Source organism: Dama dama, chromosome 15 (assembly GCF_033118175.1).
Source record: "Dama dama isolate Ldn47 chromosome 15, ASM3311817v1, whole genome shotgun sequence".
Taxonomy (NCBI): Eukaryota; Metazoa; Chordata; class Mammalia; order Artiodactyla; family Cervidae; genus Dama; species Dama dama.
In genome coordinates this window covers 66,040,384-66,067,505 of record NC_083695.1, presented here as the reverse complement: position 1 = coordinate 66,067,505, position 27,122 = coordinate 66,040,384, and the positions used below count along the sequence as shown (strand labels likewise).

Below are 27,122 nucleotides of genomic sequence, written 5' to 3'. Positions count from 1 at the left end.
GGAGAGGAAAGGAGTAGAGGGAACAGGAGGAACAGTAGATTCTTCATATCCTCTGGGCAACAGTGAGCCACTGAAGATTCTTGAACAAGGGCATGACAACATGTTAGGAGGATCCATCTGCACAGGATTTACTGAAGCCAGGGTCTGCAGAGATTCAGGGAGGAGAAAAATTTGGCTCTGGGATGCCAGAGGGCAGGAGTGAAAAGGCAGGACAAAGGGATGCAGGAGGCCATATACTGGGCTTAGCAAAATGGCTCACTGGAGGCCACACAGCTCAGCCAGAACTAGAATTCAGGACCCCTTGTACAATTTCCTCCATACTGAGTCTCAGAGAATATGGGGCTAAGTCCCAAAGGCCGCTGAGAAGGAAGGTTTGCCCAGCGGGTATGGCACTAGATACTCTAGCCAGGTGCTCCCCAGGGTTGCCGGCAATGTCCAAGGTCACAGATTTGTGCAGGAGATATGGGCCTTCCCACTTGGGAGGGAGGCACAGGCCCTGACTCAGGCGAGGATGAGGAATACCCTATGGGGAAGGGATTCCTGTTAGCTACTGATTAACCTCGCAGTGCCTCACTCTTAGGGGGTGGGCAGATGATGATGCTTACACCCGGCCCCAGGGGGACTGGGTGGGGGCTGAAGGGAGACAGGAAACTCCTGACATCTGTACAGTGCTCCATGACTTCCAAAGCTTTATTCATGACCATCCCCCTTTCCCACCTCTCTACGTAGTGAATCATATCCATCCTTCAAGGCTCTTCTTCCATGAAGACTTCAATCCTCAGATTTCCCTCCTCTGTAAACTTACAGCCCTATGGTTAGGCTCCACTTGCTTACCCTCTGCTGATAACAGCTGTGTGACTTTGACCAACTCACTTAAATTCTCTGTGCCCCATGTTCATCATGTGTAAAAGGAGGGTGATGAAAAAACTGACCATAGGGATTATTTTTTAAGATTTATTTATTTATTTATTGGCTGTGGTGGAGTCTTTGTTGTTACACATGGGCTTTCTCCAGTTGTGGTGCATGGGTTTCTCATTGCCATGGCTTCTCGTGTTGCAGATTATAGGCTCTCGGCATGCAGGCTTCAGTATTTATGGCACATGGGCTCAGTAGTTGAAGTACACAGGCTTATCTTCTTTGCAGCATATGGGATCTTCCCAGACAAGGGATTAAACCAATGTCCCCTGCATTGCAAGGCAGATTCTCAACCCCTGGACCACCAGGGAAGCCCTGTCTATAGGAATTTTAAGACTAAATAAGATGATACATGGAAAAACTGCTCCAGACCTGCTGGCTGTTATGATGACAGTGATGATGCCTCATCGGTTGATTGACTGTGTGTCTGTCTCCATCATCACTCTGCAAATTCCTTGAGGACAGGGACCTCACATCCAGCTTGTCTGCCTCTCTCCAGTTCTGGCTCAAGAACCAGCCCAAAGCCAGCCTATTTATCCAATCCACCAGCACTTACTGAGCCCTTGCTATGAATGCCAAGCCCTGTGATAGAAACCGGGTTTAGAGATAAATAAGAGACTCGAGGGAGCCCCAGAGTTGAGGTAGACACAGACCTGTATATCAAGAGTGCAGTAGAGGGTCTCAGCTGAGGCTGTGAGCACAGTTAGGTGCAAAGGAGGGAGTGGGCTGTCTCCATCAAGTCAAAGCTTAAAGAGATGAACTTAACTGTCCCATTTGACCCCCAGAGCAACAGCATTTAAGGACAAGAAGACGGCCACTCAGCTGAGGCAATCCCACCACTACTAAGTAATGGAGCTGGGCCAGGGACCCGAGTCCCTTGCTTCTCAAGGAGGGGGCTCACAGTGATCCCTGGGAAGTCCTTCCTTCCCCTGCCCCTCAGCCTCAGCTTCTGCCCCGAAACTTGTAGGTTAAGGGACTTCCGGGAAACATCCATTCATTCTCTGGGCTCCAGCCCAGGCCAGCCTCTGGCCTCCGGGGTATTTTTAGTTCTGGGCGGCCAGGTCTGGGGGGTGATTGGCAGCAGATGGAGCCCATGTTTTCTGAGCTTTCCGTGTTGTTCCTGGCTCAGGATGAGAGGTGGCTGGGCATGGGGAGGGGGCCAGGGCATACCTGGCACCCCAGCCCACAGCTGCCTCATTGTCCCTGGGGGAGGGCTGGCCGGCTACTGCTGCCACTGACCCAAGGCTGGGAGCATTCTTTCCTGTTGATTCATCACAGGGAATTCTTTGGGCCCAGTTGGGGTGGGGCAGGGCCATTGGGGGGACATCTGGGGCTGGGGCAGCCAGGGGTGAACAGTAGTCCTCCAGTGGCCAGGTTGGTGTGACCTGGATGTCACCCAGAAATCAAATAAGTCTACCTCCCCACCATAGCCCTTATCACAATCTGCCTTGTAGTAGTGTTTGTTTACATGTCTGCCTCCCAGACCAGACTGGAAAGCCCCTCCCATCCACCCCCAGCAATGTCTAGCACTCTAGCCCCCTGTCTAGAAAGTAGGAGAAAATCAATAAAGATTTGCTGAATGAATGAGCCTTTGGAAGACAGTCAGGCAAGGTTGTGGGGTCGGGAGTTGCAGGATCAGGCTGTACTGATCTGGCCTTGGGAGAAGGCTGCGAGGTTGGAACTCTGCCTATTTTATACACCGCACTGAGGCACGGGGAGGAACCAGAACTGGGGGAAAGAAATTGGGACAAAAGGGGCTATGATTCAGGTATCTGGGTACCCAAGGAGGCTTATGGGACTCCCCTCTGTCGATCTCTCCTACTTTTGTCTTATTTCACAGTCTCCCCCCACCCCACCCTCCACACACGGGACCCCTGTCCCCCAAGGGCCAGAACGCCCTCATTCAACTCTGTAAGAGGTTGTAGTGGAGAACTGAAATCTTCTCCGTTACATTTTACTATGCTAGGGAGCAAGTCCTATCTCTTGGGGCTCAGTATTCCCAACTGCACAATGGGGAGAACAGAGGCCTCATACCCCCGCAATACTCAATAAACTCAGAGGATGCAGGGCAACGAAAAGGACCGCCTGATACTCCAAAGACAGCACACCTGCACCACACCATCCCGGACCTAATTAGAACGGAGCCCCCTGGGCCCCTTGCAGGTCCCTGCAGAAGGGAATCTGCGTTGTCCTAAGTAACCAAGCTGGTGGGACTCGGTCCCTGGGGCAGTCCCATTCGAGACCCACTGATCGGAATTCCCAGGTCAGCCCTGGGGTTGGGTGTACCACCCGGTTTGCAGAGAAGGAAGCTGTGAGTCCTCCGACGGGGACTCAGGAGGCCACAGCGGGACTCGGTCGCCCGCTGGCGCTGCGCCGCCGTCCTTTCCCGGGAACTCCGATCCTCCCACAATCTCTCCTGCTGCAGCGCGCCAGTTCCCTCCAAGGAAAACAGCTGCCCCTCGACCCCCGCAACTTTCGCGACCCCGGGCTTTCCCAGGCCACCGTACTGCCAGTGGGCGCCTGGCCGCCCTGGATCGCGTCCGGGGTGGGGGTTCGCCAAGTCCTCGGAGGGGCAGACCGGCCGGGCGGGGCTCCCGCCGAGCCCAGGTCCGCCCGGGGGCGGGGCCTGCGGGCCTCCTCCGCGGCGGGCGGGGTGGGGGCGCCGCGGGCCGCAGCCGGATAAAAGGGCCCCCGGGCGCCCAGGAGGCCGGTTAGCGCTGCTTGGCCGCAGAGTCCAGTCCCAGCCCCGCAACGTCGCGCTCCAGCCGGTGAGCCCCTGCCTGGTGCCTGGCCAGGTCTGTCTCTAGCTGTCCTGTCTGTCTGCCTGACTTCTGTCTCTCTGGAGGTCTGCAAGTCTCTGAGGGCTCCTGAAAGCCGGGAATGGGAGGGATGGGGGTCCCCTGGACAGTGAGCCTGGCCCGCTAGTCGCTCTGTTCCAACCTGTTGCCAGTGGAAGTGTCCAAGTTGGGGATCTTGGCCCAAGGCCCTCCCTGGGTGGTGCATTGCGGCCTCGGGTGCCTGCGTGTCTTGTTTGTGGACACGCTGCGTGTAGTCCAACCATTTCTCTGGGCTTCTCTCCCTGGGTTGGGGGCGGGGCAGGAGAAGGGGCAGGTGGGCTCAGATGTCACTCCTGTGACTTAGGGGACACAGAGGCAGAGTGGAGCCGGACTCTGGGAGGAAACAGACCAACACTGAGTGTGCTGGGGTGGCCCAGGGGTTTGCCCGGGATCGGAGATTGGAAGGCAGAGGTGAAAGGTGGGCAGAGAGCTTCAACCTCACAGGTCTTATGCCTGAACACGTGGACATTTGTCTGCACTGTGTCAGGCTGCCACAGATAGTGGTCCCAGGGAGGATATCAGGGCTGAGAGGGGGGCCTCACCCCCTCCCCAGAGAGCTAGAGAAGAAGCTTCTAGTGGTTCCCAAGGCTAGTTCCCACCAGGATACCACCCCAGTGCTCTCTCCTCAATACCCTTGGGCGCTTTAAGTCCCCCTAGCAGGGCCAGGTCAGGCCAGGTGCCGGGGTCCCTGGCAGCACCTGGTTCAGGTGCCTGTCTCCTTCAAGCTGGCAGGATCCTGGATCTGCCACTTGGTTGCACTCAGCACTGGCAACCAGCCCAGTGCCCTCACACCACGGCTGGGTCATAAATCAACCAGCTGCAGGGCGGAATTTCATTCATCTCCCTACCGCCTTTCCTTCTTCCCCCTCCTTCCATGTCCATCCTTCTCTGAGAGCCCAGCTCTGGAACCATGATGCCTGGGTTTGAATCCTGCCTGGGCAAATAACTTAGCTTCCCAGGGCCTCATCTTCTCATGTCAAGTGGAGATAAGTGTTCAATAAATATTTTTTAATGTATAATGATAATGATAATGATAACTTATTATTAACCTCCTCTCCTTCTCAGCCTTCCTTCTCCTTCTGACCCTCTCTCTCCTTCACTTGGGAAAAGCACTGCCACTTTGGAGGCTGCTTCCTTCTCTAGAGAGGCTTCTCAGCCTGGTCCTCTTCTCTGTGCTCAGTGCTGGGGGAACAGCTGTGGGGAGACACTCCGCTGGGTTGTGGGGACAGGAAGCAAAGACACCAAATGCTAGGAAGGTTCGGGGTCTGGGCAGGGTGGGGGGTCTTAATGGAGGGGGAGCCGTTGAACCGTGTGTGGAAAGATGTGTAGGAATTTCACATTCTGAGCTAGAGGGAAAGGGTACTCCAAGGAGAAGGAACAATGAGAGCAAAGGCTTGGAGACTGGGAAACGGAGGATGTGTTTTGGGGAACCTGAGTAGACAAATGTGATGTGAGCAAAAGCTGCAGAGGCAGCTGCAGTGGGCAGGAAGGCTAGACTCTCTGTTTTTTGACTTGGTTCCTGCTACTGCCCATCCACCTCCTGGGGTGCTTTCATGGCAGGGAGCTGCTCTAGCACCCAGGGTCCTTCAGCAGAGGCCCACCCCTGTCCCCACAGAGGTTCCTTGGAGGGGAGGGAGCCTGTTGGCCCAGGGCTGCCCACAACCTTTCATGCGGCCTCCACAGTTCTCTAGGGATGTCAGTCACACAATAGGCCTGCCCAGCCCACCCCTGGCCCATCACAGCATGTCCAGTGGCCCCGTGTCATTTTAGAGGAGCTGCACCTGTATCTCAGAAGAAAGCCTCTGATTCGTGTCACATTATTTGGTGGCAGAATGAGGAGCATCCTGACTCCTGCTATTGGGGAGCAGGGTCATCTCTTAGGCCAGACCCAGTGTGACCTCTGGGACCTAACAGCTGGAGGGCCCAGAGCCCAGTTCTTCCATGGTGATTTTGGTTTGGCTTAGTCCCTAGCTGGCCACCTCCTCAGGGGTGCACAGAAGAGGGAGTGGGGCATCCCCTGCAGCAGAGAGCACTCTGCATGTGGTGACAGCCAGTGGGGACCCCCACCGGCTCCTGAGTGAAGAAAACGGTGCTTAAGTCTGTGTTGGAAGAAGTATGAAAAAGAAGGGGATCAGTACTGGGGACTCACTGTTGAGTTGGGGCCACCCCCTCTAGTCCTTCTTTGTCCAGGGAGGGGCTGGGACCAACCTAGGCAACGGTTCTATAGTATAGCTGTTTCAGTTGCTGTTAATAATACCTAACTAACCATTGAGAGTTGCTCTTCTAAGGGTTTAACATGTTTTCATGCATTTGATCTTCACAAGAATTCTATCCCCATTTTACAGAGGGGGGACGTTGTGGCATTGAAGAACTAAATAATTTGCCCAAGAACACCCAGAAACCAGCCGGTAGAGGTGGGATGTGAACACAGGCTCCTCACCCCCAGTCTGCCTGCCTAAGCACTGTGCTGTGCCACCTCACATCCTTGAATCTGCAGATACCTACAGGGTGCCAGCTACATACCTGGCACTATTTGGGCCCTGGGGGTGCAGCACAAAGTCCCCATTCCCATGGAGCTTCATTCTTGAGCTCATCTGTGCACTTCTCGATGCCTACTGCCCCCAACCCTGGGCCGGCCAAAGCAGGAGGCTTGGTGGCGAAGGGAGATGGGGCTGGGTGCAGGAAGGAATAAGGACTGATTCTCAGCCAGAAACTCGCTTGTGGGGAAGGAAGGGGCAAGAGGCCCCTTAAGACCCTCCCTACTGTGAATTCCCAGCTATGGAATCCACCCCCCGCCCACGCCCCAAGAAGAGCAGTGGCCATGGAAGAAGGGGAACTGTCCCCAGAAAGAGCCCCTTTAAGACTCAAGCACTAAAGAAGTAGCCAAGGACCCAAACTTTGTCCATCCGCTCCTCTGGGCCGGCCTTGGCTGCCCGTCAGCAGTAGAGCTGGCCATGCAGGAGCTTCAACACCCGTGGCTGCAGACAGTCTGACAGCTGCAGCTGGGCATGGCTGTTCTCTGTGCTCCTCCCAACCTTGCTACCAGGACCAAGGCTGCTAACATATGAGCGGGGGGAGGACCAGCCCCCAACTCGTCCCCTGTGGGGACCCAAAGAACATCTGATGATAGCCTCCTGGACATGGGGGCCCTCTCCCATGTCTGGTCACTGCCTCAAATACTCCCATGACCCCTCACTTCCTACTGGATGAAGGGCAGACGCTCCACATGGTGCACACAGCCCTTGATCTTCTGGCCCCAGCCTGTCCCTCCACCTTGGTCCCCTCCAAGTCACTGATACTGCAGTACAGGATTAAGAAAGGGCACTTTCTGCTCTTGCACAAACTCACCTCTTTCCCTCTTTCTTCCTTATTGTTTCCCCTTTCCCATTGAGGAGAACTCTTATTCATCCGGCAAGGCCCTGTTTAAATGTCCCTTCTCTGAAAGCCTTCCCTGACTCTTCATCTCTGAGCTTCATGAGGGCAGAGAGTAGTGTTTGACATGTTTACTTCTTTGTCCCAGCACCTGGCCTGATCATTGGCCTGAAGCAAATGTTCCAAAAACGTTTGTTGACTCAATGTACAAATCATGCACCTCCTAGAGGTGGAGCTTGCTGTGTGGTTTGGGCAAGTCTCTTAAACTCTCTAGATCCTAATTCCTTCTTTCTGGAGTCAGGAGGTTACACCAAATATCGTGTACCTCCTCCAGCTTGAACAGTCTAGCCCTTACGGACCCCCCCCCCCTTCTACATGCATATGCTCAGTCACTCAATTGTGTCCAAATCTTTATGGCCCCGTGGACTGAAGCCTGCCAGGCTCCTCTGTCCATGGGATTCTCCAGGCAAGAATACTGGAGTGGGTAGCCATTCCTTTCTCCAGGGGATCGTCCCAACCCAGGGACTGAACCCACATCTCTTACATCTCCTGCATTGGTAGGCAGATGCTTTATCACTAGTGCCATCTGGGAAGCCCCTTCCTCCATAGGAGACTACATCAAAAACAGTTCTTTATTGAGCATTTACCATGTGGCAGGCTCAGGATAAGCACTTTATCAGTGTTTTATTCAACACTCACAGCAACACTGGGAGGCAAGGATTACTATCCTCACCTTACAGATGAGGAGACTGAGATTCAGGAAAGCTAAACTTATGGCCAAGGAATGCTGGGTTTGAGCCAGATGAACTAATCTCAGAGCCCAGACTCAATCTGTGCCACCACACACACACCCCACCCAACACCCCAACACACACACACACACACATTTGCAAAGGCCCAGGCTGTCCTTTGTCTCTGCCAGCAAAAGAGGCCTGAGGTCAGAGGTGGTGATCCTTGTCATGTTTACTTGTTCCCCAGGTGCCTTGACCCCAGCTGACCTTGAAGTCACCATAATGTGGTTCCTACCAGCCGCCCTCCCCCTGCTCCCATTGCTCCTGCTGCTGGGCCAGGCCCCTCCCAGCAGGCCACAGTCCCTGGGCACCATGAAGCTACGGCTGGTGGGCCCCAGCAGCAAGCCAGAGGAGGGCCGCCTGGAGGTACTGCACCAGGGTCAGTGGGGCACCGTGTGTGATGACGACTTCGCGCTTCAGGAGGCCATGGTGGCCTGCCGCCAGCTAGGCTTTGAGGGTGCCTTGACCTGGGCCCATAGCGCCAAGTATGGCTCAGGGGAGGGTGAGTAACTGGTGCTGCCCTGCAGAACGACGGGGGATGGCAATGGGCTTCTCTCAGGGGTGGGCTCCCTGAGACTCCAACAGAACAGATGAGACCCCCACTCATCCTTTAATACCCAGCTCAAATGACCTGTCCTACCCATGCATTCTCATTTGCAATGAGGCCATCACCATTGCCACCATCACTACCACTCAACTCTAAGTTCTCTGAACATAGCAATCACATACAATGCATGTGTGCATGCATTCATTTCAGTCATGTTTATTGAGCACTTACCACATGGTAGACTCATGATAAAATGTGTGCAGTCATTTCAGTCATGTCCAACTTTTTGTGACCCTATGGACTGTAGCTCCCCAGGCTCCTCTATCCATGGGGAATCTCCAGGTAAGAATACTGAAGTGGGTTGCCATGCCCTCCTCCAGGGGATCTTCCTGACCCAGGGATGGAACCCACATCTCCTGCATTACAAGCAGATTCTTTACTGCTGAGCACCAAGGAAGTCCATCACACACAATAGGTGCTCAGCAATGCTGATAAGTGAATGACTAGATGGATGAATGAGGGAACAGATAGACCTAATTGCTAGAACTACCTGGCATTTTCCAAAAGCAGATTCGTTGGGATCTGATTCTGAGAGGAGGCTGTAGGCAGGGTTGTATACCAAGCTCCCAGGAGAACCAACTCCCCTCTCCCACCCCCCTTTCCCACTCAGATTTTGGAAGAGGAAAGTGGGGTCCTATCCGGGAGGCAGAAATAAGTCATGGGCCTGTCTCTCTGTGCCTGTCCCCAAGCATCACTCATCCTTCCCCCACAGGACCCATCTGGCTGGACAATGTGCACTGTGTGGGCACAGAGAGCTCCCTGGACCAGTGCGGGTCTAACGGCTGGGGTGTCAGTGACTGCACTCACTCAGAGGACGTCGGAGTGGTATGCCACCCCCAGCGCCAGCGTGGCTACATTTCTGAGAGGGTCTCCAACGCCCTCGGGCCCCAGGTGAGGAGGCTCTTCAGGCCCTTGCCTGAGCTGAGGGGGTGGTCAGGAAATAGAGGTCCTCCAGGTGATGAGGCTGGAGGAGGAGGGAGAGGAAAGGGAGCAGAGAGCAGGCTGGGAAGTGTCCCTGAGGCCCCGACACCTGCTTGTGGCTTGGAGCAGGTGCACGGACAGCGCCCCAGCCTGAGGCAGGCGGGCAGGGACTCGAGGCTGGGCCTGCCGGGAATCACTGAAGCTGCTCCCCATGAGAGGGTAGGGGGTTGCCTCACCCACAAGGCCCAGCCACAATTGCTGTGTCTTCCGGGCACAAACAAACCGGAGCTAAAAACAGCCCAAGCCAAACAACAGGGGAAGGCAGGGCAGGTCTCTGACTCTTACCCTCTGCTGCCGGGCAGACTCAGCCTGAGGACAGCTGGCCCAGGCCCACTGACTGGGGTAGCCATGGCAGGCGGCCCCACACTGGTCCAAGTCATTCAGGACCAGGGCAGGGGGCTCAAGGGCCAAAGGATCCTGCCGTGGTCTCAAGCAGTCGGTCGGTGTCCATCTTCCGCCCTCCCCAGGGTGCCATGAAGAAGGTCCCCCTGTGCTGGATAGAAGCCTCCCAAACTCCAAGGGCTCCCATCCTGAACCCAGGGAGGGTGTGAATCTGCTTGGTCCTCTCCGGGGTTCAGGAAAGGACCCTAAACACATTGAGCTTCTGTCTCATACTCACTGTGTGCCCTTGGACCCTGCCTCCCCATCCCTGAGCCTCCGTTTCCAGCCCATCCAATGAGGGTGCTGGGTGGCGTGATCTCTAAGTGCTCCGAGCCCCAGCTTTCCCATGTGAAGACCTGCAGCGGGCTCAGCAGGGGCAGGACTCCTGGGGCCCACGGAGACCACATATCCCGCAGGACCGGCGGCTGGAGGAGGTGCGGCTCAAGCCCATCCTCGCCAGCGCCAAGCGGCAGAGCCCGGTGACTGAGGGAGCCGTGGAGGTGAAGTACGAGGGCCACTGGCGGCAGGTGTGTGACCAGGGCTGGACCAGGAACAACAGCAGGGTGGTGTGCGGGATGCTGGGCTTCCCCAGCGAGGCACCTGTCGACAGCCACTACTACAGGTAGGAAGGCACCACTACAGGTAGGAGGGCTATGCAGGAGGCGGGGGTGTGGGGCAGTGGCTGAGTGTGTGTGCACATGCATGCATGTGCATGTGTGTGTGTGTGCCCGTGTATGTGTGCGTGCATGTGTGTGTACATGCATGTGTGTGCACATGCATGTATGCATGTGTGTGTTTGTGTCTGTGTGCATATGCTTGGGACATTGCAGACTGCAGTGAGACTGGCAGGAGTGGTGTCTATGGAGGACATTCAGTGGGTGTTGGGATTGGGAGGGAAAGAGGCCCAGCCAAGGAATGTCACTGGATTTCTGGGGTTATGGATCTCTCAAATAATTAAGAGTGAAGATGAACTTTTAGACCCTGGGAAATCCCTAGAAACAGTCAGAAAATAAACATCATACTTGCCAATCAGATAGAAAGAATTGACTGTAGCACAGAATACTCCCAAAATGAAATGTAAATAAATGTAGAACTATGTTCCTGATTAGAAAATTAGACCTGAGTAGTAAAGATACAGTGCTGCCCACAAGGACAGATGGTGTGGGTCCCAGTCTAAGCTTTGTTGATAACAGGCTTCAGGGCCTTGGTAGGGCATCTGGGCCTCAGTCATCCAATCCACAGGGAATTCTCTGAACCCTGACCCAGCAAATTTCCTCGACTCGGATCTAAGCCAGGTTCCGATTGGGTTGTGTATAAGCCAGGCATGGGGTGCGGAGGCATTTGGGAGAGGAGACATAAAAATATTCTGTCAGAAACGTGACAGAACTGTCACAAGATTGCATCAGCCTGTAAATGATTACCAGTCAGGGTTCTACCCACTCTGATCAGTGAGCGCTTCATATGTTTCTCATCAGGGGATAAATCTCCCACAGGACGTGAGTCATCTACCCTTACCATCCCCAATCAGTTGTTCTACTCTGTGTCTCTAACTTAGCTGACCCTAGTTTCCAAGACCAGCCACGTGGCTCTATCCTTGGGCATGACTGGGGTCTGGGTCCCTGACTCCCTGCTGCCCGGTAATTGCACATCTGGGCCTGGCTGACTTGCCTACCACCCATGAGGAAGGCAACCCTGATTATAGCCTCAGTGTCTCTGGGTGGGCAGCCCCCAGCAGAAAGGCCTTCAACTTCCACCTGTCCCCAGAGGACTTTTGCCTGGGCCCCTTCTCATGAGGTTGCTCCCTAAAGGCTGCCCTTCAAATAGACGGGAAAGGATGAGCTTGGAGCTACTTGCCCTGGGCAGCCCAGTGCAGAGGGGAACCCACTTTGGGTTTAGTCAAGGGACCCTGCTGGGCCCTGTTTTCCCTCGCTGTGAAGTGGAGATTGTCTTTATCTGTGGAGCAGCCATCCTCTCAGACTGTGGTGAAGCTCAGCATTGAAATAAGATTTGTGAACAAGTGTACCAAATGTGAAGTCTAGTGCAAACTCAAGCACAGCTCTGAGGAGCCAGGGTGACAGGGCTGGGCTGCACCCACTCCACTCCCCCCCTATTTCCTCCCCTCCAGGAAAGTCTGGGATTCAAAGATGAAGGACCCCAACTCTAGGTAAGGAGTAGCGCCCTCACGGGAGGATGCAAATGAGGTGGCATGAAGGGCCTCCTTCCTCCCCCTTCCCCTTCTCCAGGCCCCTCTCCCCTCCCCAATGCCTTGCCTCCCAGAGTTCTGAGCACCCCTTCTCCACCCTCAGTCTCCCTTGTCTTCCAGACTAAAAAGCCTAACGAAGAAGAATTCCTTCTGGATCCACCGTGTCAACTGCCTGGGCACAGAGCCCCACATGGCCAACTGCCAGCTGCAGGTGGCGCCAGCCCAGGGCAAGCTGCGGCCGGCCTGCCCCGGTGGCATGCATGCTGTGGTCAGCTGTGTGGCAGGGCCCCGCTTCCGTCCTCCGAAGGCGAAGCCTGGGCGCAAGGAGTCCAGGGCAGAGGTGGGTCCCCAGGGCCCTGCCCGCAGGCCTGGAGGCCCAGGCCCCACTTGCAGGACCCTGCTCCGTGGGGAGGGACTGACTGGTGGGAGGCGACTCAAGGGAAGAGGGAGGCGAACCCCCCATCAAGGGGACATTGGTTCAGACCAGGAGGAGAGCAAGTCCCAGAATGGTTGAACTTTGGGATTTATTTAAAAGGGCCCATTTATAACCCTACCATAAATGGAAAGCTGACCTCACTGGCCAGGAATAGAAGGTAACCGTGAAAACTGTAATTACACTGTAGCTGTGTACCATCGAGGGCCGAAGGTATTGAGCCCAAGCCTGGCCCTCGTTGTAAAAAGCAAAGAGCAAGTGCTGGGGAGGCGTTGCAGGCTGACGGCTCCATGTGAGAGGGTCTCCTCATGGTGTAGGAAGGGATGGGAGAGAATGACGGAAATGGCCTCTCCACCGTGCGTTTCATCACCACCACGTCCCCGCAGGTCTCTAAAATCATTTCGCAGATCTGCTGGGGAAGCGTTGCTCTAGGTTCAGCCCAGAAGGACAAAGCAGCAGTGAGGCTGGGTGAGAGGAGGGGACTCGCCTGGTGATTAGGTGGCAGGTTGTGGAGCCCAGGGACCCCAGCTCCTGAGGCTCTTTTGTTGGGGCTGGAATTTATTATTACGTTTATTGTTACTGTTATTGCATAACAATTTATGAATTTGTTATTACTATTATTATTGTGGTGGTTCTTTGTTACTGAAAAAAGAGGAGAGGGTTGAGGAAAACAACTTATTCAAGGCAATAGCTGCAGGAGTCAGAGATGAGACTAGAACTCCGGTACTTGGCTCTGCCTGAATTGAAGGGGTGCAGGCCCTATGCCTGCCTCCTCCTCACCCTCCCTGAAGCCAGGTGTTCTCCCAGCAGGAGATGAAGGTGCGCCTCCGCTCGGGGGCCCAGGTGGGCGAGGGCCGGGTGGAGGTGCTCATGAACCGCCAGTGGGGCACCGTCTGTGACCATGGATGGAACCTCATCTCCGCCAGCGTCGTGTGCCGCCAGCTTGGCTTCGGCTCTGCTCGGGAGGCCCTCTTTGGGGCCCAGCTGGGCCAGGGTGAGTGTGGAGGCCTGGGGTGGGGTAGGAGAGCCTGGGTGTGCTGCTGATCTATGCCCTGGTGGTCCCAAGGTGCAGCTGCCATAGGGGTTAGGCTGCCAAGATGGAGCCTCACACGGCCTTTCTCCCCCTTCCCTGCTGTAGCGCTGGGGCCCATCCACCTGAGTGAAGTACGCTGCGGGGGATACGAGCGGACCCTCAGTGATTGCCCTTCCCTGGAAGGGTCCCAGAATGGTTGCCAACATGACAACGATGCTGCCGTGAGATGCAACATTCCTAACATGGGCTTCCAGGACCAGGTGAGCTCGGGGCTGGGCAGCCCTGAGATAGCCCCGGACACTGCATGCAGCCAGTGGGGAGGGTTTGTGAGAGGCGGCTAGAGCTCTGGGCCCCAGAGCCTGCCTGCAGTCAGCCTGGACTGCCCTCTCCTCTGTGAGTCTCCCCTGGTCTGGCCTGCTTTCCCTCAGGGCCAGGCTCTGGCCTTCAGAGATGGCAGAGTCTCAAGGGGACTGACTCTTCAGTCGGATGGGCTCGCCCGCCCTGCTCCGTCAGGTCCCCCGTGAAGTTGAGAGAGAAGTGGCCCGAGGGCAGAGGGCCGCAGGGTGTCAGCACCGGGGAGTGGTCAGAGTTCAAGCGTCATGCTAACCTGGCTTGCGGGCAAGTCTCTCTTGTCTCTGATCTTGGTTCTCTTCTGTAAAATGGGGTCAGCTGTCCCGGAGGGTCACTGTGAATGTGACGATAGATACGAAAGCACTTGGCAATTGGCGAGTCATCATCAATGGCAGGATTTCAGGTAGATGGAAGGCAAGGCCTGGGTGCAGGCACTCTGGGTCAACTTTCTCAAGCGGGCAGGGACTTTAGGGACTATCCCATAAAATGTGCTCACTTTACAGAGGAGAGCAACTCAGAGAAGGGGAGTGTCATGTCCAGGGCTGGGTGGTGAGCTGGCCTGGACAGGTCTCCCAGCCAGCAGCCCCATGCGCTCCCCCTCCTAAAGTGGCCCTGCTCCTCACATACCCCTGACCATTGCAGGTGCGCTTGGCCGGTGGGCGCAGCCCCGAGGAGGGGGTGGTGGAGGTGCAGGTGGAGGTGAACGGCGTCCAGCGCTGGGGGGCCGTGTGCAGCGACCACTGGGGCCTCAGCGAAGCCATGGTGGCCTGTCGACAGCTTGGCCTGGGCTTTGCCAGCCATGCCATCAAGGTAGGTCTCTGCCATGCTAAAGCTGTTGACCCTTCATTCATTCATTCAACAATTAGTTATGAGTAGAACTATGCACCAATGAATGCTGGGTGCTGGCGATCCTGTGGTGAACAAGTCACAGTTCCTGCCTCATGGAGCAGTCTGTCGCCACATGTCGCCACATGAGGGAGGTGGATTTTCCTAAAACGTTCACACAACGGGCACACAACTCTATCTGCAGGAGAGATGAGCCAGATGAGGTGGGGGAGTAAAGAGCCTTTGTGAAGACTTTGTGGTCAGAGGATACTTGACTTGGTTGAGGAAATCAGGGGTGGAGTGCGGCTTCTAGAGTGATTAATCGGTGTGAAGTGCGAGGGTGGAGGAGGAGGCAGGAGCAAAACCATTCAAAGCGTGCAAGGCAGATTTTTTTTAAAGATTTCTTCCTTGCTACTTGGCAAACTGTTGGGGTGGGGATTACTGTGAATACAGAGGAGCACACTATTGCAGGTGCCCAGCTGAGAATGCTGCTGGCTTGGACAGGGCAGTCCTGGGGGAGACAGGTGGATAGACTCAAAAGATATCAAGGAAACGAAATCAAGAGGCCTGGGGCAAGGCTGCTATGGAGAAACTGCTTCAGCTTCACCCGTAGTGGCCTGCCTGGTAGTACTAGGCACCCTTCACCCTGGAGAACTGGGCTCAATCCTGAGTACAACCAGCCATCTAGGGTTATATGAAGACCAGCTGGGGAAATGGGACAGGCCTGAGTGGACAGGAAGAGCCCAAACCATCGTCTTCAAACAGCTGAGGGCTGCAGTCAAGGAGAGTGATGGGAACAAGGCCAGTGGTGGAAGCCACAGCAGTGGATTTTGACCTCATACATGGAAGGCATGTCTAATACCAGAGGGGTCCAAAGTGGTATCACTAAAGATCTTCAGGCCGAGGCTAGGCACAGCTGGGTGAGGGTGGTCGGCCGGGGTTCAAGCCTCTAGTGGGAGTCAGGTGACTAAGAGCATGTCTAAGAGCGTGTCTCAGCCCTGACTAGGGGATGCTGGCTGTTTCCTTAGGACACTTGGTACTGGCAGGGGACACCCGGAGCCAGAGAAGTGGTCATGAGCGGGGTGCGTTGCTCAGGCACAGAGCTGGCCCTGCAGCAGTGTCAAAGGCATGGGCCAGTGCACTGCTCCCACGGCGCTGGGCGCTTCTCAGCCGGAGTCTCCTGCACAGACAGTGAGTAACGGGAGCGGCCAGTGGGATGGGTGGATGTGGCTCCTCTGGGTTGCCAAGCCTGCAACTCCCATCCTCAGGAAGGGCCCTGAGAGCTGGTTCCAGCTCCAAGGCCCCAGGGTTTGGAGTACAGGGAGGGCTGGATGTGGAGCACCAGCTCTGTCATTGCCATGTGTGGCCAGGTCACCTGCCACGTGGGGATACAAGCTCTGCCCCACTCATGGAGTTAATGTAAGAATTAAGACAGAGAGTACCTGACAATGTGAGGATACACAACAGTGTTTTTCAGTGTTTGTGTCATGACCAGTAGTTAAAAAACGACAGCAACAGCATGTTACATTTAGTAAGGGTAGTATTTTTCTCTTGATATTATGTCTGTGTGTCACAACATAGGGCTTCCCAGGTGGTTCAGTGGTCAAGAATCCACCTGCCAGTACAGTTGATGTGGGAGACTTGAGTCCAGTCCCTGGGTCAGGAAGATCCAGGGAGGATCCTTCTTCCTAGAGAAGGGCATGGCAACCCACTCCAGTATTTTTGCCTGGGAAATCCCATGGACAGAGGGGTAGCCTGGCAGGCTACAGTCCAGGGACTTTCAAAGAATCAGATACAACTGAGCAACTAAGCATGCATGCACATCACAACATAAAATATTAATATATTTCTTACTGTAGTTTGTAGTAAGAAAAGAGTTTGAAAGCTGTTGTAGAGGGTATAGAAATGTGAGGACATGTGGGCTTTATGGTGAGCTGTGGGATTTACCCAAAAGGCTTTATTTTAGGTCAAGACCATTTTGAGGCATTCATCTACCCCACACCCCCAGATTCTTATGGTAGCAGTCTTTGTTTGACATATGCCAACCAGGTCTGGGCCAAGAACTATATCCAGTCCAGAGGTTGCAGGCTGCCCCCAACCCAAGTGGCCACATGACCTTCTTCCCAGCAGGTTTCAATGCCAAGACATCCTTCAGCTTTGTCAGCAAGCTTAAGGCTTTCACTCTGATCAGCACCCTTTGGAAGAGCACCAGCCTTTATAGCACGTCCTCCCCTGCAGGGTGATGGGATTTCCGAGTGGGTCTCCAGCCACAACTCCCAGCATACTGGGGGCCGGCTCCCCACTCTCTCCCCTCCTGGGACCCTGTGCCCCTTGATGGAGGGGCAGCTTTCCTCCTGAATTCATTTGATACTTCACAACGGCTGAGCACAAACAGTCAACCCACCATCCCTGTGGTTGTCCCCATTTCTCCTCTGTGATTTTTCTCATTTCTTTCTTGTCTTTACCATCTCTTCTTCTCTCTGAAAGCACTCCTTTCCCTCAGAAATTCTAGGGTGTGCCCATGGGCATACCCTTGTCCGTCTCCAAAATATACTTCAGGCATTCCAAGAGCATTTAGTGATAGTACAGACATCATCCAGCAAACCAGCTCCCACCCTGATGCCCGTCCGCTGAAAATAAACCCGTGTTCCCGTCTCACCATTGTCAGCGATGGCTCTGCCCCAAATCTAAACTGTAACCCAGTTTTTGCATGAACGAGCATTGAGAATTGGCAGTTTTCTCTCTCGATGTTACAAGGCAAAAGCTGTGGATCTCCACATTTCTGCGCTGACATACAAGGGACCGCAGTGATGGCACAGTGGCTCCGAGGAGGGCAAGAGCCCCTGTGACGGGAAGTGAACCAGAGAGGCACTGAGCAGGCTCCAGCACGGTGGACTCCATGCACCAGGCCACGCAGTGTCCCGGTGTGGACACCCATGGTGGCCATCAGGGTAGCAGAGGAGCCCTGGAGGAAGTGTGGTCTCAGAACATGTAACAGAATGGTCCAGAACAACGGAGCCCAGGAGCAGGTTCAGAGATGAACTCTTGCAATCTCCAGCCCTCTCCCTCTCACATTGCAAGAACTGAGGCTCAGAGAAAGAGCTGAGGTGACAAGCCTGGCATCAGCAGAGCTTCCGAGAGGTTATATGAGTGAGGCTTATAGGCGAAGGTATACTCTACAAAAGCAACGCTAGCTTACGTCACTGCATGCTTGCCACAGGCCACACCATGATCTCAGCTCGTTACAGGGACTATCACACTGATATTATTCATTATTTGCATCTTACACATGAGGAAAATGATAGACGAAAGGATAAACAATTTCCCTTAGTGGTGTAGACAGAAATTAAGCCAAGACAGGAACCCAGGTGGTCTAGCTACAAAGCCAGCAAGCTCCACTGTGACACTAGCAGCCTCCTAGCTTAAGGCGATAGATCTCTCCTGTTATGAGAACTCACATCTCCTGACTCCTAATGCGTGCTGCGTGCTAAGTCACTTCAGTTGTGCCCAACTCTTCGTGACCCTGTGGACTGTAGCCCACCAGGCTTCTCTGTCCATGGCATTTCCCAGGCAAGAATACAGACCTAGGTTGCCATTCCCTTCTTCAGGGGATCTACCCAGGGATCGAACCCAGGTCTTCTGCATTGCAGACAGACACTTTACCGTCTGAGTCACCAGGAAAATCTTCTGACTCCTAAACCGCCCTACTCTCCCGGGCCCTCCAAAAGCACTCAATCTGGAGGCAAGCCTGTCCCCTAGGCCGGAGAGCAAAACCGGCTACCTCCCTCACCTTGGTGTCTCCACGGTGCCCAGGTGCCCCGGACCTCGTGATGAACGCCCAGCTGGTGCAGGAGACAGCCTACCTGGAGGACCGCCCGCTCAGCCTGCTGTACTGCGCCCACGAAGAGAACTGCCTGTCTCAGTCCGCTGACCGCATGGACTGGCCCTATGGACACCGGCGTCTGCTGCGCTTCTCCTCACAGATCCACAACCTGGGCCGGGCCGACTTCCGTCCTAAGATGGGGCGCCACAGCTGGATTTGGCACCAGTGCCACAGGTGAACGCCTGCTCGGGCCTCAGCCCTTAGGGAGCCAAAACCAGGGTGCGGGGACCCAACCAGTCAGGTCCTTCCTGGGAGGGGTGGGTGTGAGCTCAGGGAAAGAGCCTTCCTTCCTAGACATGCTGCCAGCCCCGCCTCCACGAGGCAGTGAGGAATCCCGAGCATCACCTGGCCTTTCCATTGCTCTCTCACCTGCCCTGGACATACCCATGGATTCACCTCCCCTGTGGTATCCTACAGAGTGGTCCTCACCAGCCGAGCTGGTCTCTGTTAGAAGGATATTTCTCTGGGGGCCTTAAGCCTTGTCTTTAACAGCCAGGTGAGATGGGGACTCTTAGAAACCTGGAGACCCAAAATAGCCATCCCATCCAGGATGCTGGCTCTGCAGAAAAAGCTGGTTGATTTCTGCAGCTGCAAAGTGAGGCCCCCAAGGAGGAGCAAGGAAACGCCGCTAGTGCTGGAAGGGGACAATGAGCATTCTTTCCTATCAGCAGCTTCCAGCCCAGACAGAAGGAGAGACGTTGTCTACAGCAAAGACAGAATGGAAAAGGGTGTTTTTTTCCTTCACATAGCCGTGGGTGGGGAAAGCTGAGAGGAGCGGGCAGTGACTTTGGGACTCGACTTCGCTGAGATAATAAGCATCTTTCCCTGTAGCATGGATGGAGTTGTCATTAGAACTGGACCGGAAACAACGGTAGCCATCTGGGCCCAGGCTGGCAGGGAGCAGCATAAGCGTCCCTCCACGCTCCGCAGCTCCGCTCCTGGGCTAGTCTCTGGTCGTGTCCCTTCCTTCCACCTGCAGGGCTCTGGCCTTGTAGCCAGGCAGCATCTCCTGGAGCTTTGACCTCTCCTCACCTGGCTGAGACCCTGGGGGATGGGGGCAGCTATGTCTGGCTGCCTGGCAGGGGTGCCAGGAAAGTAGGGTCATACTAATCTTAGGTTTGGGAGGGAGAAGGCCACTGCCCTGCTATTATAACGCTCCTCTCTGGGTAATGATGGGGCCTGGTGGCTCAGTCCTCCCTGCCGACTCCTCTCCTGCTGTTGCCAGGCTGACGGCCCTGCCTCTTCCACAGGCACTACCACAGCATTGAGGTCTTCACCCACTACGACCTCCTCACTCTCAATGGCTCCAAGGTGGCCGAGGGGCACAAGGCCAGCTTCTGCCTAGAGGACACAAGTTGCCCCACAGGTACGTGGTTTCCTGTCAGCATATCCTCCTCTGTCATATTCCCCCGGCTCCTTTGAGGTCAGGACCCCCTCTGGCCCGCTCAACAGCCTTAGGCATCTGGAGACTGGGGCCTGGCCACAGTCAGCCCTCAAGGCGATTCAAAGAGACAAATTTCTGGGAATTCCCTAGCTGTCCAGTGGTTAGGACTCTGCGCTTTCATTCCTGGATTCAATCCCTGGTTGGGGAACTAAGGTCCTACAAGCTGTGTTGCACAGCCAAAACACAAATAAAGATGAATTTCTTACCTTCTCTACTTCCTCTGCATTCCCAGCATGTTGCATATTATTATTTAGTCATAAGTCATGTCAGACTATAGCCCACCAGCCTCCTCTGTCCATGGGATTTCCCAGGCAGGAATACTGGAGTGGGTTGCTGTTTCCTTCTGCAGGGGATCTTCTCCAGCCAGGAATCAAACTCACATCTCCTGTATTGGAAGGCGGATTATTTACCATTGAGCCACTTGGGAAGCCCAGAGTACTGTGTACCACTTTTAAAACACTTAACGCTTTTTTTGGATAACAGTTGCTGACCTGTTTCACTTCCGCTGGTCCTTTGAGGACATGGATTATTTGATTCCTATTTGTATACCCACAGTTCGTAGCCCTTAGAAAGGGCATGGTGGAACACCAGGTTGGATGGACAAGTGAGTTAGCATAGAGGGCTGAAATCTTCCAGTCACATTTCCTAGGCCAGCAGGAATTTCCACAAGAGTATCCAAACAAATGATCTCTGTCACAGATGGCCTGTGGTACAGTGCTGGATTCATGGTTAGTAGAACTTCTGGCACTGATAGGCAGGATCTTTAGGAAGCTCAACTCCCTAGTCTGACTGCATTCAATTGGCAAGGCTGGCTGGTATGAGGATTAAATGTTGAAGGATGTGAAAAACCTAGCAGGTACTTTGTCCCGAGCACCTGTTGAGAGCCTCAGTCACCATCAGTACCCTCCCTTACAGGAATGCAAAGGCGCTACGCGTGTGCCAACTTTGGGGAACAAGGAGTGACCGTTGGCTGCTGGGACACCTACCGACATGACATTGATTGCCAGTGGGTGGATATCACAGACGTGGGCCCTGGGGATTATATCTTCCAGGTAAGAGCGCTTCTCCATTTCTTCCATATATGTTCTGAAAGTTCTCTGAGGTCAAATGAAGGAAGAGCTTCATAAATAGGATCTCTGACATGTCTGGCACTTGAGGGGGCTATGCTGTAGGGGAAAAAAAAGTCAGGATCCAGGATCTAGGTTTGAGTCCCGAGTCAAGGAACAATGGGCAAGTCAAAACTCAGTCCCCATCTGTAAAAAGAAAAAGGACATTAATGCCTACTTCCTGGGGTGATTGTAAGGATTAATGAAGAATACCAACACATGCCACCAAGACTGCATGAAATGTAAAGGTTATCACAGAAGCCAAATTGCCTGTTTTCAGCCAATGCTTCTCTCACTCCAGGTGGTCGTGAACCCCAAGTTCGAGGTGGCAGAGTCAGATTTCTCAAACAACATGATGCGGTGCCGCTGCAAGTACGACGGGCAACGGGTCTGGCTGCACAACTGCCACACAGGTACCCGCGGGCCACTCTGCGGCCATCCCCATGTGGGCTCGGGGCGCTGGAAGACCCTCAGCGTCCCTGTGTGCAAGTAGAGTGTGCGTGTACAAGGCTGGGGATGGAACAGAGATGAATTTCCTTTGACAGCTTCATAGAAGGTAGATTTCCAGGACAAACTTCACCCACCTCTCCCACTAACTACTTCCAAGTCCCTCTTTATCCTTAAGGTAGTTCGGATTGAAAATGCAGTCTCCCGTCTGTTCTGGACTCTTTCCTGTTACTTCAGGCCAAGTCAGGATTTCCCTTTTCCAGTCTGTTACTATTCCCTTTCCTTTCATAGGATCTTAGTTTCTCCATCCCAGGCTGCCTGCCTCACAGGCAAATGTAGAAGTCCCCTAGCTCTGTGCTGCTACCTCCAGCTGTGATCCCTGCTTACATGGAGAATAGGGCTCTGGACGCTTGCAGAACTGGTAGTTTCAGACAAAGAAACAATGATCCAGTGGGGGCAGATACACCCCAGAGTAAGGAGGTGATTGCCCCACTTGCCCGTAAAGAAAGGTAGTAATTCCTCTGTCTTCAACCTTTAAATGCTTGCATTTCCTGTGGGGTGTGTGCATTCACACCCACACTTTGCACATAGTGGGAGGAGCAGACTCATTCATTTAGTCGACAAATATGTCGACTATCTCTATGTCGAACACTGTGCCAGCCTCTGGGAACATAAATAGGAGTAAAATGCAGAGCTGAGTGTCAGGTAGGGTAAGCAAACATGCAGTTGGATACCCCAGTCCTACTGAGTACCCCGAACCACTGTGAACTAAGGCTGAGCAAGCAGAGTGCTTTCTGAATAGCAGCCTGTAGGCCAGTCAAGATTCCCCAGTGCTGTTGTTTCAATCTTGTCTGACTCTTCGCAAGCCTATGGACAATAACTTGCCAGGCTCCTCAGTCCATAGGATTCTCCAGGGAAGAATACTGGAGTGAGTTGCCATTTCCTCCTCCAGGGGATCTTCCCAACCCAGGGATCGAACCCACATCTCTTACACCTCCTGCATTGGCAGGTGGGTTCTTTACCACTAGCTCCACCTGGGGAGCCCAAGGTTCCTCAGAGGAAGGGACCTTTGTGTTGACTTCAGAGGGAAGACTGAAGTCAGAGGGGAGGAGCAGGAGAAGGAGCATAGCATTTGGCCTCAGGTTTCACTGGGCACCAAATCCAGTTCCAGCTTCCAAAACCACCTTCCAGCTTTAAGACAGTGAAGAAATTTCCACTCAGAAGTCTTCTCTATTGTAAAATAGGGCTATGTACCCAAGTCCACTAGTGTTCTTTGCATGGAGGGTTATGATGGTTCCTGCTAAGAGAATGGACTTTATCCTATGGACTTCTAGAAACCAATAACAAATTTCAGTCAAAGAGGCAAGATCAGATTTATGTTTTCAAAAGATAACTCTGGCAGTGGATGAAGACAGTGAGGAGTAAGGATTTGAAAACGATGTGACTGGAATAGATTCTGCTGCCATTAAGCAAGACAGGAACAGGAGAGGAATTAGGAGTTGGAGCCTAGAGACCTAAGGCTGCCGGCGTGGAGGCAGAGGCTCCATGACACTGGTGGCAGGCTGCACAGGGTCCAGAGGAGCAAGGAAGAAAGGAAACAGCGCAGCTCTGACCCCTCCAGGGTCCTTGCAGGAAACAGAGGGTGCACTCAGGTGCAAGTATGAGGTTATTTAATGAGAAGACTATCCAAAGGTGTGAGCAGGACTAGGGAGAGGAGGATGTTGAGATATCCAGGGATAAGGAAGACTGAAATGTTGCTATCACTTTGGGCTTAAGTGGGCCAAGGCTACCCTGGAGCCAGGTAAACACTTGTGCTGAGGAGGAAAGAGGGGCTGGTGGGGCTGGAATCGCAGGAGACCATTGCTGCAGGACAGGGGAGGAAATAGCCCAACCTCTCTCTCCTTCCATCCTCTAGTCTCCTGTTGCTTTCCACTGAGCTAAGTCAACCAGAAGCCAGAAGAGGAGGGAGCCAGGGTGAGGCAGTCTCTAGGGGTCAGGTCTCCAGGGCTCCGAGAGATCAAAGGAGGATAGAGAATGAACGTGGGGAGGGGACAAGGAGAGTGACCAGCACAACCCTTCCCACTCAATAGCCTATTCTTTCCCATGTTCCTGTAGCCAGGCATCTGTTGGCATCTATTTCTCTAAAATAGGTCATTGTCTGTGCCCATGACTAACCCAATGGAAAGGCCAAGCCAGACAGGATGTATTGGTGTTTGTAAAGTTGTCAGTGAGGGGATAGGACTCTGGTGAGGTCAGCTACTTACCTGTCGTCCTTCGGTCCACAGGGGACTCATACCGAGCTAACACAGAGCTGTCCCAGGAGCAGGAGCAGCGTCTCAGGAACAACCTCATCTGAAGCCGTCACCACACGCTCCCAGCTGCTGCCCACACACCAGATACCTCAGCTTACTGGAGCCATGCCCTTCACTGAGCCCTGACGCAGAGAGAAAGGGGCCAGCGCCAAGAGGCACCAGGAACCCGCTCAGGAAGCCTTTAGATGGCAAGATCACCAAACCAGAATGGCACCGCTCCCTCGGGATGGCTCTGGGTCTGATCCCTGGGCACCTCTGGTCTCTGGACTATGGCCTCCAGGCTTTGTTCAGCTGAGCTCCTCTCCTGCAAGGAGACCTGGTCTTCCCGGGATCTTGCCCTTGAGCTCCTGGTTCAGGAGGTAGCAGTTCCCTAAGAATGGACTGTGGCCTGGCTCCCCAACTAAATGGTGCTTTGCAGATGTCTCAGAGGAGGGCCAAATACACAGGAGGAAGAGTCAGCTCTCTGCTAGGAGCTCTGAGCGACACAACTTGTGTCAAAGTCACACCTGGCAGAGAAGCTGGTGAATTGAGTTCCTCGCTTGATCTGTCCATACTCAGAACTCAGCTGTCATGATCTTCAAGAGTCTGTTCTTTAGTGTCCTTATCTTTATCCTCCTGCACATATGGCTGTTTCTAATGTCCTTGGAGGCTTCGGCCTCAGGCATCCCCTTATCTCCTGATGGGCCCAAACCACCAGTTCCTGAGTGCTTGAGACAGGGCAGGTTTCACAGAAGTGGCCAGATACAGCCTTACTGCAGAGCAGCAAGAAAAGGCCCAAAAGAAAGATGACTGGGGCAATATGGACCCCAGCTGCTGCCAGGGTCTCTGCCAGGGAAAAATACTTGTCATAAACCTAGCAGGCGAGATCACTGTGCATCTCAGGACTGGCCTAAATGTCGAGTCCCCCAGGTTTCTGGAGTGAACTTTCCACTGAATAAATTTTTGAAGTGGAAAGAACATCAGTCAAACAGGCCACTCATCTCTGCAGGAAAAAGAAGACAGGTCTAGTAGAGTGAAGGCTAGACTATGGGGAAGTCAGAAGGGGTAGGATTTACTTTAGTTAAGGATTAAACTTTAGGAAAGGCCACCATCTCTGCTCGATGTGGCTGTGATATGCTCTTGCTCAGGTGAGGTTAAGATCCTATGATCTTCTTGGACGTGATTCTTAATCCTGTCTCCACTTGGACACACTTGAGAGATGATCTTCACAGGTCTGACGCCCTCATGCCAATAAAGGTTGCTCACTATGGACTGCTACAAAGCAAGGCTGGCTGTGATTCTTGGCAGTTCCCAGCACACGAAGTCTACCCCTTTTCACTCCTGGTGACCTGGTTTCTTAAGATGTGTGGGGTACACGTGCTACTCACACATCTCCTGGAGGAGGGCATGGCAACCCATCCCAGCATTCTTGCCTGGAGAGTCCCACAGATAGAGGAGCCTGGAGGGCTACAGTCCCAAGGGTCGCAAGGAGTCAGACATGACTGAAGCGACTTAGCATGCATGCACACACTGCTTCCCAATTCCCTCCCTAGGCTCCATGGTAAATCATGGGCTGGAAAGGTTAGTGGATGAGCAATAGGAGGAAAGAAGGAAAAGTCTGAAGATGGTAAACTTTTACAACCAAGGCTGCAAGAAGTGAATGGTGGTAGATGGGGCAGAATTACCATGCTCCCAACCCCACACAGGAGAGCTGCCCCTCCTTAGGGAGTAGAAAGGGATATCCACCCTGGGGTATCCTCTGTGAAAACAAAGAAGAGCTTTCTTCCTTCTTCTCTTTACCTCCCCTCTTCTCAACTTCCTCACTCCTTCCTTAGGCAGAGGGAGCGTTATACTTTGGCATGGCAGTTTAGGTAAACAAGGGGAGGACTGATTTCCTGTTGGATCCAGCAAACATCTCCCAAACAGTAACAACATTATAGTCACACATGCAGCTAATGGTCTGTGAAAGAATGTGTGGCTGGTGGGGGAGCGTGTGGTGACGGATGACTAGATTCCAGCACGGAGGTTACCCACAGCTTCTGGCTGGATCCGGTTTCCAAGAAGGCCAGAAAAAGCCGGCCAGCGGCCAGCCACCGGCTCTGCTCTTAGTGCCCACATCACACGTGTGATAGGTGCAGCCGGTTCTAATTCTTGGAAAAAGCTATATAAGGCTTGTGCTGTTACGCCTCTGAGTTGAAAGGGAAGGACATGGGAAGATGTGGCTGGCATGAGTTGTAACCAAATGAGGAATGTTAACAGAATACCAACCACCAAATTCCAGACAGAACCAAAAACGTCCGAAGATTTTTCACCTTGGCCTTCTTCCGTCTCACAGAAATTGAAGTATTAGGAACTCAGCTTACCATTCAAATGCCTAATTTATTCCTATCCCACAAAGATTTCTATGAGGAGTATACTGGAAATCAAAGGGGAATGTATCTTTCTGATATAAATTCCAGGTAGTACTGGGATTCACAAGTTCAACATATCAGAAGCAATATACACGCATAGCAGAGTGCATTAGCTATCTTATCAAGTATCTAATAGAGCCAGTGGCAGTTATAAGGAGCTCTCCAGTTAGCTCTGTGTGTGAAGGCATGGTGTGGATACAGCCAAGGATTTGGTCCCCTCCAAGCACAAGTCTGTGTTGGGCCTGGGCAGGCCCTCTTATCTCCAGCCAGTGTATATTAATTTCCTCTACTAGAAAAACTACAACTAAAAAGCACATTTTTCTACTAATGGTAGAAACAAGGGCACTCCATACCTTGCAGTACTGGCTAAAAAAATCCTTTCTCTCGATCTACTTATAAGGATAAATCAAAGTTAGAGGTGGTTGATTATTATTTGGAAAAAAAGTTTAAGTTACTGGCCACCAAGTACATAGCATTAGAATGAGGATAAAAGTAACGTCTTGAAATTACAAGTTCTGTAAGAAAACAGAGTAATAAATAGGGGACTATACGTTACCATTAACAATGCCCTTAAAAGCCAAAATGCTGCCAGAAAGGGGAAGCACCTCAAAGACAAGTGATAGGAATGATCACTATTTTTTTTTTTTTTACTGTCCAAGGTCACTCTCAGTCTTGAAGAATCAAAATAGAGCAAAGGTATACCTTAGAGGTACACTGTTTCAGTATGAAACCTGGCTAGTTTCCTACATTTTCTTTCAAATGCAGCCACAGTGTTCAAATGGACATGCCTCTGTTCTCTGAAGACAGGAAG

The 27,122-nt window shown here is 53.3% G+C and overlaps 1 protein-coding gene across 1 annotated transcript; it reads left to right on the top strand.

Moving 5' to 3' along the window:
* The first annotated feature begins 3,621 nt into the window (after positions 1–3,621).
* LOXL4 (lysyl oxidase like 4) lies at positions 3,622–25,186 on the top strand. The gene is made up of 15 exons (XM_061162339.1): positions 3,622–3,683; positions 8,103–8,417; positions 9,235–9,413; positions 10,301–10,506; positions 12,010–12,048; positions 12,208–12,427; positions 13,331–13,514; positions 13,659–13,813; positions 14,547–14,714; positions 15,758–15,920; positions 18,543–18,786; positions 19,863–19,978; positions 20,972–21,108; positions 21,464–21,575; positions 23,895–25,186. Exons 2-15 carry the CDS (start codon positions 8,138–8,140, stop codon positions 23,963–23,965), a joined length of 2,274 nt encoding a protein of 757 aa, XP_061018322.1. The 5' UTR covers positions 3,622–3,683; positions 8,103–8,137; the 3' UTR covers positions 23,966–25,186.
* The last annotated feature ends 1,936 nt before the right edge of the window (positions 25,187–27,122 follow it).